The sequence below is a fragment of the Camelus dromedarius genome, chromosome 2 (genome assembly GCF_036321535.1).
Source record: "Camelus dromedarius isolate mCamDro1 chromosome 2, mCamDro1.pat, whole genome shotgun sequence".
Lineage (NCBI taxonomy): Eukaryota > Metazoa > Chordata > Mammalia > Artiodactyla > Camelidae > Camelus > Camelus dromedarius.
In genome coordinates, this window is record NC_087437.1 from 74,892,962 (window position 1) to 74,904,968 (window position 12,007).

General features: G+C 36.4%; 1 protein-coding gene across 1 annotated transcript in view; it reads left to right on the top strand.

Annotated features, from left to right (window-relative positions):
- Nucleotides 1-12,007, top strand: part of MORC1 (MORC family CW-type zinc finger 1) — a 144,174-nt gene that overhangs the window by 45,142 nt on the left and 87,025 nt on the right. The window contains 4 exon segments of the mRNA XM_064495638.1: nt 5,369-5,448; nt 6,129-6,202; nt 8,359-8,423; nt 10,625-10,768. Of these exon segments, the coding sequence (XP_064351708.1) occupies nt 5,369-5,448; nt 6,129-6,202; nt 8,359-8,423; nt 10,625-10,768 (363 nt within the window).

Genomic DNA, 12,007 nt, shown 5'->3' on the forward strand with positions numbered 1-12,007 from the left:
TTTTATTTTAAACAATGCTCAGCTAAGTTCCCAGAATATTTGTGAGCAAGCAGTAGTTGATATTGTGCAGATGGATAATAAGAAATGGTTGGAATGACCATCCTGTGTGAGGCAGTCTTCTAGGCATTTAGAATTTAGTACAAACAGCAACAAAAAATTCCTGCCCTCATAAAGCTTACATTCTAGTGGTGGAAAAGATGATAAGCAAAATAATAGTAACAACACAACAATAATAATAATAATATTAATTGTGGGTAATTTTAAGTGCCAAGAAAAGAAACACAAAGTAGATTTAAAAAAATAGAGATTTTATTGGATGGGAGGTTTTGGATGATTATTTTAGATAGGAAATTAAGGAAGGAATTTACTTTTAAATAAATAGCTTCTGAGCAGAGCTGAATAAACTGAGAAAGCGAAAGTATCATCTATCCCTGCAAAACAGATCACCCGAAAAATTTAGTGGCTTAATAATGAAGTAACCATTTATTGTTTCTCAGTGTCTATGGGTCAGTAATTTGATTGTGGCTCTGTAGGGTGGTTTTGTTTTGATATCTCTCATGAGGTGGCTGATTTTGGCTAGGATTTCTAGAAGACACATTTCTAAGGTGGCTGACTCACATGGCAGGCAGTTTGGTTCCTCTTTACAAAGGCCACTGCACAGGCCTACCTGAGTATTTTAATGCCACAGGGACTGGTTCCCACCAGAGTGTGCAATTCAAAAAAACTAAATAGAAACTGCAGTCTTTTAGAACCTAGCCTCAAGATTCATACACCATCACTTCTGTATTCCTTTGGTCACAGAGGCCAGCCTAGAGTCAGTGTGGGAGGGCACTACACAAAGGCATGAACACCAGGAGGTAAGAGCCATTGAAGGATGTCTTGGAGGGTGGATACCACAGTGAGTCATGTAAGAATTTTATGGGGAGATGTTTCCAGGAAGAGAAGACCAAGTAAAGGCAAGGGGAAAAAGCTAATACAGCAAGAGCACAGGGATCTGGAGGAGGTGAGGTAGACGGCGGCAGATCCTGTAGGATCTTCAGCAACATGGTGGGAAGAGGTGGTCGTATTAAGAATGTAGACTTTTGAGAGGAGTGACATTACTTGATTTATTATTTTAAAAGATTATTGCAGCTGCTAAGTAGAGAACTGATTTTAAGGGGCAAGAAGGGAGGAAGGGAAATGAGGTAGGATACCATTATTGTATTCTAGGTGAGAAATTATAGTGGCTTGAGCTGGGGTGGTAGTGTTGGAAGTAATTAGAAGTGTTCAGATTACAGATATGCTGTAGAGATAGAGCCAACAAGACTTGCTGATGGATTGGATGTGCGGTGGAGAGAAAATGAGGAGTCGTGAAAGCCTTCTACATTCCTTCCTGAGCTAAAGCTTGGGAATGATAGCGGAGGTCCCAGTGTCGGGGTCGGGAAAAACAATGAATGGGATTTTTCCCACTTATTCTGGACATAGTAAGTTTGAGAGGCCTATTTGACATCCAGGTCTAGCTGTCAGCATTACACTAGCCACAGAGTTCTTAACCATGCCTCATTATATGTTTTCATGAATGATTAAGGATTGTAACTATTTTACAGTATGACTAAATTGGATAAACTCAAATAATTTAAAAAAGAAAATAATCATGATTGTGACTAACAATGTAGTTGTGATTCATAACCGTGGGCTAATTTTTTCTGCATAAACACAAGTTTATAACTTTGCTTTTCTTTACTTGTAGTATATTTTTCAACATAAATTTTTTTAAAAATATTTTATTTTGTATTATCCAAAATGTTTTGGAGAAGTTTTATAAATGTGAGGACTAAATGCCAATGAAAGTTTAAATTACCTCTTGGAGATCTTTCTCTGTCTTTGTCAAATATATTGTGTAGTACTCTATGGTCTCTTTAACTATTTCTTTATTGCTGTATACTTAGGGTTTTTAGGGTTTTCATCATTAAAATGCTAAACTGGACATGCTTGGGCACCGTCAGACAGATGTATATTTATGCTCATATGCTTGTGCATGTTATTTCTATAGAGCATATTACAGAAGCAAATTCTAGGTCAGAGGATAGGTACATCATTAATTTTGACGGTGCTGTTAGTTTACCCTCCAAGAAGTAGAACCAATTTATTGTTACACAAACAGTTGTGTAAGAGTGTGCTTTTGTGTGGTTGTTATTAATAGTATTTTCTTATTTTATTTTTGCCATTCTAAGGAGCAAAACTTTTGTATTGTTTTAACTTTCATTTCCCTCAATAGTTTTCATTGACCTTATGTTTTTAAGCTCTTTTAGAAAGAAAATATTCAAACAATTGGTTTATGTAGAAAGGGGACATAAGCAAAATACTTGAATACAATTTCATTGATAGAAGAGAGTAGGGAAGTAAAAGGTGAAATGTTTGAGGCGTGGAGACCTAAAATGTGGCAGGACAAGGCAGAGTTAGAAGATAGAAATAAGTTGGAGGCGAGACCATAGCCTTTGGTTGTGGGCAAAAGTAAAGTAAATACAAAGTTTGGGGAATGGGTTTGGAAAAATTCTAACCTCTGAGAAACTAGAAGCCCAGTTCTAGATGGGACACCATTCCCTTGCAAGGAGTGTTGCAAGGACTGAGGAACAGATGGAGCTGGATTGATTTCTTCCTTATCCTCCAGTGGTAGTGGTACTTTGGCTCTCAAAGGCATTTTTATCTTCCAGAGTCCACTAGTAGGAAAAGACAATGTGTAAGGCTGATGAGGGCTTCTGATTGTGGACGGAAATTTGACCCAAAATTCTTTACTTTATAAGAATGGCAGACTTACTACCCTGGATTTACAAAGTGATGCATATTTCTAAGATATCTCATATTCTTTAATTGTTGTGAGCAGTTGTAAAATTTAAAATGTCATCTGGGGTGTGCAGATCATCTGGGACCAGATTATCTCAATGCCAACCATGATGAGAGCACATTTTTTTGGTTTTTGTTGTTTAAAATTAAGCAACTAATGCAGAGTTGGCACTTTTTACGCCACCCATACCTTCTATGGCTGTAAGCACATAGTCTATGAAAATGCTTGAATAGTATAATTCATATCATCTTTGAAAGATTACTCATTGTTCAGTTTCTCCTTGATTTCACTTTAACTTTTTAGAAAAATATTTGATTTAAATAATTCAAACCAGATTATATGATTAGTATGTAATTAAAAAAATGATAATTTTAGTATATAATGACCAGTAATTTCCTATTTAAAACTTAGATTTTGCTATTCTCAAAATGTAGCAGAAAGTGATTTGAAATATATGTAGGTTATGACTTAAATGGATAATGTTCAGTGTGCAAGAAAAATAAGGGAATAAACTGAGAATTACTTTGCCTTAGATTTTTTAGGTGTTCCTTTCCTGTGCTAACTGTATAATCTTATTTGAAAATGAACATGAAGTCAGAGGAGAAGATACACAGTTAGTTACTTTAACTTGAATTGTTCATTAAACCATTGAAGTAGATGAATATAGGATGACATTTAGTGTGTTTTATTGTTGTTGTTTTTTAACATTAAGCCTTTTATGTAGTTAATTGGGCAAACTTCTACAGATTTTTCAGATTCTTAAAAGAAAAGGAAATCATTCAGCTGCTCATTTTATTTCCTCATTTCCAATGTATATTCCCTCTAAAATATACATTTCCTCTAAAGCATGCATCTAATAAACACACTTTATAAGTTATTTATTAAATAAAACACATATTAAGTACTTGCTATGAACCAGCGTTGTTCTAAGTTTTTGAGCTGTGTTGACACCTTTAATTCTCGTATCAGCCCTTTGAGATAGACACCATTGTTTTAATCTCCATTTACAGATAAGGAAATGGAATCACAGAAAGTGAAGTAATTTGCTCAGTCTTTTGTAATTTGCACTACTAGTATAGGGGCACACCACGGTCTTTAACCCAGGTAAATGGACTACAGGTAGTCCAACTCTTAATGATTAATCATGGCAGTGTTCTGTCTTGAGTATATCTGTGCAGCTTCTTTTGAGATAATAGAAGAGTCTTTAAGTATAAACAGATTCCAGCTAACAAACATGTAAATTTTGTGTGACCTGTTTGTATTGTGAAGAATTTGCATTAACTGCTTACATTGTTTAAAAGTCAGAGCACAGAAATGCAATTCTGGATCAAACTATTATTCAAAAGCCATTGCAATTAGCCTAGATTCTAGAGATCGGTCAGCCTTTGCTGTAAAGTGCCCAAGAGTAAATATCTGGACACGTTCAGTCTCTTTTGCATATTCTTATTTTTTTCCTTTTTTCCCCCTAAATCCTTTAAAGTGGAAGAATCGTTCTTAGGTCTTAGACTGTAACAAAAACAAGCTACTGGCTCAATTTGGCCCATGGGCAGTATTTTATCTATCCCTGGTAGAGACTCATTGGGCATATAGATTTAGACTCTCCTCTGCCTGAACAAATGCTTCTTTTTATATGTCTTAAAATGTTTTGACTTCAAGAGATGTTCTACAAGTCCCCATCTACCTCTCACTGAAAATCTGATGGCTTTCTAGACATTGAAGGTATCGGAGAATGGTAAGCTCCTGAGTCTACATGGGCATGAGGCAAACAGTATAGAATGAGATATACAGAGCTTTGTGCGTTTTCAAACCAAATAATGTTCTGGACTTTTTCTCTCCATGATGATTTAAACCCAATCCTCCTTCCTGGAATCATCTGTAACAGATACACATAGTTTCAGTTGCTTTCAGGGAACCCCTTTTCTGCAGAGCTTCTCTCACCTGTTTTGCTCGCTTTGAGTTTCTGGAGAGAGTGGGGAACGTGTATGTACATTTCCTCCTCCCTGATTGTTCTGGAATGTCTTTGCTCTCAGTGAAACACTGGACCTTGAAAACAGGCTTCTTGAGCAATAAAGTACAAAACGTGTTTTATTTAAAATGATATTTTAATGTGTGTTTCTGAGCATCTCGGAGATAATTGTTTAGGGACTGGGAGAAACAGTTTATCCAGTGTCAGTGATGATCTGGGTGAGAAGGCTATATATATTAACCAGAAACTTTGATAATGGAACAATTGCATAGAAATTCTTCTTTTTTGAGAAAATTATCCTATTTTACATGTATAAGTGAACATCTGTGTGGGCAGAGATTTTCTTATCTCTCTCCTGAATTTCCCTTGCAAAAGCTAAATTTCCAAGTATTCAAAGACAAATTTGTCTCAGGTATAAACTTTGCTGATGTACCAACTGAATGCCACTTACTTGATGAATTTCTCTTAATAATTACGTATCTCTAGAATATATAGTCTTCCTAAAGAACATTTTTGTATCATGTACTTTAAAATGATAATCTGACTTGATTATATTCTTCTTTCTTTTTTCATTTCAGAAAGTATCTGTATGTCACATCATCTTTTAAAGGGACATTTAAAAATGAAGTTAAAAAGGCAGAAGAAGCAGTAAAGATAGGTATGTAATTACCTATGGGCTACATCATTATTGTTACTTTATTCAGCAAACATTAAGTGAGCAATTATGCTGAGACATACCCTGCTCTAAGCATTGTAGAAATAACCACAATTAATCAGTTGTAATTCCTACCTCTAAGGAACTTCATTAACACATTTTCCATCTTTGGTTTTATCTAGTTATGATATTATTTATTATTATGAATATAATTCAAGCTCTAAGTACACATTTGAAACTAGATTGTTATATTTAGAAACGCTGGTTGTCCTGATGATGAGTGAGATCATTTTAGAGACTCGTGTTGCATCCGCTTTAAGAAGGAATGTTCTATACATTCACTCCTTCCACAGAAGGACAAAACCATTTTTTCCCAGTGATCCTGGAGTGACAAGTAGCTCTTTATCCATATTTCATTGGTTTTAGAGAGTTTTCAGTCGGCCAAATGTTCAGACCTGACTTTTGAATTTGTATGTGTACGTGTGTGCCCTATAAACTGTTGTGCATTAGAGGAAGCCAAGGATGGCTACCTGCTCTTGGAATGCATAAAAGCTATAGGAGGAATATAGGATTTTCCGAGATCATTATCTTTAAGCCATTCTTACTAGTTATAGAGATGACTAAAATGTTCACTTAAAAATACTTGAAAGAGTGACATTTTATTATCTTAATTTTGTTTCTAGCTGAACTCACACTGAAAGAAGTACAAATTGAAACAAACAACTCTGACAGAACTTCCTTGTCTTCTCCTGCCAAGGTGGGACATAGAGAGTCAGTCTTCTTAAATGGCAAACAGTGTCATTTGCTTTTTCTTGTACACAGTTGTCTCTTACCACTTACTTTCTAGACTTTTAAACAGAGGCAAACTCAGAAGATTAATTTTAACACAGATAAACAGAATAGCTGAGTGCAGAGAAAGGAGCAAAAACTCGGCAAGGTGAGTGAGGAGAAGGCTGAGATTGAGAGAGAAGATGAATAAATTGTGGGGTGAATTGGGAACCGTGGAGAAGAGCATCACAGCTCATGTCTTTAAAATGAAGAGTCATATGAGAAAAAGAGAAAATAATGAAAAGCTAGCAGAAAAAACTAGCCTATCAAGTCTCCTTGAAAATATCTTTTCAAATTATAGCTCCCTATGGACCTAAATAAATGGGGAGAGCAAGGAGGAGACTAATAAGCAATCCTTCTTTCCAGTGCTAGGAGTTATGTGCTATAATTATGAATATTAATAACAGTGCTTCCAGCTTACAAAGCTCTTTTCTTATGAGTTGCTCCACACAATCCATAAACATCCTCTTAATCCTTGCGCTATGCCCATGAGTAAGATAGGTTATAAAGAACTATTATTATTAATTATAGTTCGTAGCAACTAGGAAAAAAAAAGAATATTGCTGCAGGACATGTATTGTAAGTTTGCTAACTTTTAGCAAGACATGGTACCAAGCTTTCTACCATGGTGAATCATTGCACAACACATTTATTTGCTTGCATACAGTGGTAGAAGGAGGTGTATGGAGAAAAAAATGTTTCACTTCACCTTTTCTTCATCCTCTTCTACAGACTCACTGTATGAATTCTTTCTGTAATTTGTCCTTAAACTTTCAAGGACCAGAGCTGTGTCTGATAAAGAGCTCTCATATCTAAGGGTCATGAATATGCGGTGGAATTAAAGAGTAGCACATGTTAATTCCCCAAAGCTGTCCATGGCTTTCCCCAAATTCTCTTTTATCTTTTTCTTTTCATTTTTTTTTAAGTTAAATATAGACCTATCTTATTGTTACTGATTTTTAAAGAAAAGTTTAATCTTTCTTTATTTCATCTCTAAAAATCAGTTTCCTTGGCTTTATGTATTTGTGAGACAAGAGAAACAGACTCTAATAGGTCAGGACCTCACTTTCTTCTTCCCTTAGCACTTTACATCTCGCTCTCTCTTTGCTCGGTGCTCTAAGTGCATTGACGGGAAGGGTGGGGATGTCTTTGACCAGCTTGCTTTGATGCTCTGATGCACACTGGTTTCTTTAACTCAGAGAAGAGAGCAAAGTAGAATGACCTCAGCTTTTGACCTCTGAAATTCCTCTAGGCAGTTGAGTAGTTGAATTTGAAGTGAAATACTCACCAACAATTTACCATTTTCTTTTACTTTAAAGTCAGTGAAAACAAGGTTCAGTCAGTGGTATACCCATCAAATGAGATGCCCATCTTTCACTTCAGGTGGATACAGTACATTAAAAGTCTGTTCTTATTTGTGAGATAGTAATAATGCATAATTTCTTTTCTGCCTGACTGGAGGGAACATTCTGGAGATAGGGCAGTGAATGAGTTAATATATCAAATTAAAAGAGAAGGAAGACAGATGGGCACTGGTATAGGACCTGTGAGAGGGAGAAAGTGGGGGGATGGGATTGCCTATCAAGGGAAAGTTTGGGGAGTATGGAACTTGGTAAAAAGGAGACATTTTCTTTGGCCTTTGACAAATTTTTTAATTGTAATCTCCGCCCACTCCCGAAAGAAGCCTTAGTGGTGGATCACGTGATTCAGTGTTTTATGTTCTCACAGACCAAAGTCAGAGTCTAGGTACATTGAATGGCTTTCCCAAGCTTTCATGTAGTTTGTGTGAAAACCACTGTGACATTACAGGGAGCAGTGTCTCTTTCTCTGAAAAACAGAGAAGACATCAGAATATGTGCAGAAAGAGAACCTGTGGGCCAGAATTTGGTTTGTCTTCGTAGCTTTTGGAACGTAATCATTTATCAAGTATTTATTGAGTATCTTCTCAGGTAGAATTGCATTGGGCACTGTGACCTATCACTATTACCCTTGTGAAACCTTTGGATAATAGGATAATAAATATCAGCTCAGTGCTCATTAATTTAATGGCATTATGTTCTCTCCTAACCAAATGTGCTTCTCCAGGATGTATTACAAAAAGCTTCGGAAGATGTAAAAGCAAAGCATAAGATTCTTCAAGAGAAACGAAGGTAAGATAATAAGGTTTTCTATTTGCTAAAATCCTTACACTACGTTAAAACATTCTAATTTCTGAGTAGGCAGATTTGGTGATTTTGTGAGTTTCTCTTTCTCAACCTGTGATATTTTATAATATTAAGCATAATATGGTCACAATCCCCCAACCAACATAACTAATGGAAAGTATTTATAAAATCATATTTTCATGTATGCACATATTAACGTAATGTTAAAACTTCTAAGCACAGAGTGAAAAATTAGTTCAGTGTCTGATTGGATGAGGAAGAGAACTTCCCAGGAGATCAGCTGCCAGCTTCATTTTCTCTGTGTCCTTTACCATTTAAACTCTGGAGGATTGGTTCCAATTCCTTCCCTTTTCTAGCACTGCTTACAGTTTAAGATAGAATATATTTCAAATAAATGTGTCACTTATATATGGGCAAAATAAAAATAGCAAGCCTATATTACAAAACCATTATTTTCATTGGTAAGGTTGACTTGCTGTCCAGCTCAGGTGTTAAGCAAGTTAAACTGAAAGTAATCACTGTTGTCAAGTAAAGTCACACTTTAAAAACCATGATAATTTCAAGAAACAAATTTCTAGGGAAGAATTACTAGTTTTAAGCATTTTTTTGTGAACCATAAAGTGCTGTATAACCATAACTTTCCTCAAAATTTAAATTGGAAATGTTAATTTTGCATTCATCAAAATTAATATTAAATAAATGCCATAGAAATCTTCATTGAAAAGCAAAGGCCTCTTTAAAGTCCTCAGAAAGAAAAAGATGGTTGTTGACTTTTTTGCCATCATAATGATAGGCGTGAAAGGTGACCAACCTGTATTTTATAAAGCCAGTTGACATGAACTTGTCTTTATAGCAGAATGCTTTTTTAAAATGTAAAGACAATCAGTATGCCACGTAACATCACAGAGTAATATCCTCTAACACCCTGTTTTGGGATCCCTTACAAAGTCAGTATTCTTTTTTGTGGAACAATAGTGATTTAATTATTGAGTAGACATTTTTGAAAAAAAATTTGATTCATACATATTTAACCCGACATGTATATGCGTTTAAAAATACGTAATATATGTCAGTCACTCCCTCAGAAAGTCTGATGTACTCTGTGTATCATATCCACATAAAAGGACTGATAGAACTTTATCATTGTCCTTTAGTGATGGATACCTCTAATCAGTCCAGTAACTATGTTATGTCAGTTGTAATGGCCCATGGCCATGAATTTGAAAAGAAAAGCTGTTTTTGTGGAATGAGAGGAGCTACAGAATGGGTGGAGAGGAAGAGTTATATTTGGTACTATTCTTGGTTGAGAAAAGAAAATAACATTTGCTAGGCTCCTAATCAGTTCACATTATATTTACATCATCTCCTCTAGTCCTCTCGGCATCCCAAGTGGCTGGGCAGGTATTATTCCCATTTTTTCAGGTGAGACAGAAAGTTGAAGTCACTCATCCATAGTCGCAGGGTTATTCCAAGGATGAACTTGCATCTGAAGCCAGCTCCATCTTTCTGGTTCTTACATCCAGGTGCTTTTCATGCTCCAAGCAGCATCCTGTTACTGTGGTTGTTTCTATCATTTCCTGCTATGTATCAATTTCTGTCTTTACACTTTTAATGCAAAAGTCACATAAAACATAGCATAGCAGACAGAGTAAGAAAAACCGGAGCTAATATCTGTTACCCTTGTAAACTTGCTGTATTAACTTTGACTTATCTTTAATTTTGGAAAAAGAAAACTAAAGAATATCTTTTGTCACATTCCAATCTATGTAGGATATTTGGAGGTGTGAGAACATGCTGAAAATTAGAAATCGCATCCAGTGTTTAGAAACACCTAAATTTTAAAATAGTCAAAATCATTTTTCAAAAATGCTGCAGTGTACTTATTAGACCAGTTAACATTTCACAGCTCCTTTGCACTTTCTAGTTCTTATAAATTTAAATTGGTAAACTCATTTTTGAGTCAAAGAATGCTTGTGTTTGACTGGTTTAATTATTGGCTATCATGTTTATGCAAAATACTTGGCTATACAGAGGTACTGAGTTGCCCACGAGGTTTTGCAAAATACCTGGATGTTTTATTTACAGTTCCTTTAATGTTTACCTTCTGAGTTTAATTATTAACAGTCTGTAAATTGTATATTTTTATTAAATAAAACTTTTTTTTAACTTTCTAAATGTAATGCTAGAGAATTAAAAAAAGCAAGGACACTCTCCCTGTTCTTTGGAGTGAACATAGAAAACCAAAGCCAAGCTGGGATGTTCATTTACAGTAATAACCGCTTGATCAAAATGCATGAGAAAGTGGGCCCACAACTAAAACTGAAGTCCTTGTAAGTATGTTTTTGTTTTCAGAGGCACAGGCAGGATGAGAGAGGTTGCAGTAAGATTCTGTCTGTGGAGTTAGATAAGTGATTAATCATAATGGGAGCAGGTGTCCTATCCTCTGTCCACCCTTCCCATCAGTGCACAAGCAATATTCTGCCTGATTCATAATATTGGTGGAGCTGCATGCCTGCTGTACAGAAAAAGCATGCTTTTGGAAACTTTACCATTTCTTGTCCTATCTACTTTGGTTACATTTTAATATTTCACCAATTTATAAATAATCTAAGCAGAGTGAAGAAATATTAGAAGAGAAAAATCTGTAGCCTTATAACGCAGCCCTGTTAACATTTTGTGCAGCCCTTGTGTGTATGAGTTCCTGCCAGTTACCTGCATGAGCCTATGTTAGTAACACTCTCCAGCCTGTTTGGATTCCAGAGTACTTTCCCAGTGGTCTGAAACTCCACCAGCTTCTCTCATGAATTATGGAGTCCTGAAGAGAGACCATAGAAAAGTGCAGAGGCAGACAGGATAACCGTGACCAGAAGAATGGCTCAGGGCAACATCCGTTTCATCTTGCTTCCTCGCTTCGGGGAATTGGTGGTTCACTTCTTTGTTCATTCAGCAAGTTCTTGTATTGCAATGTCCTGTGCATACACATGCAAGCCAGGTGCTTACCAAGCTCTGCAGACAAAATGGTGAAGACCTACTACTTTTTGCTAAGGAACTTGTAGTCCAGTGAGATGGACAAGTGTATGCATACATATCTTTTATGTTGTGTGGGAACAGCAAGAATGATCTTTTAAAACATAAATTAGTTTACTCTCCTGCTTAAAATCCCAGTGCATGTGGAATAGAACATAGTCTTCCGGTAATCTGGCTTCTGCCTGGCTCTGGGGCACCCCTGCCCACACCTACCCTCAGTGCATTCCCCTCACACCAGCAGGCTTCCTGTTCCTCACCCGTCCTAAGCTCCTTCCTGCTTAGGAAGCCTTGACATTTGCTGTTCCCCCTGCCTTGAACCTTCTGTCCTCAGATCTCACTGCTGGTCCTAGCATGTCACCCAGGCACCAGCTCTGAAGTCCCCTCCACAGGAAGGTCTTGCTGGACTGTCTAAGTAAAATTAGCCCTTGACCTCACCCTCTCCACCTGTCTCTCTCTTCATGTACTACAGGACCTGCTGTGTTTCCCACTCACTACCATCTGAAATGATCTTGTCACCCTTAATGCCTGTCACCCTTCAGTAG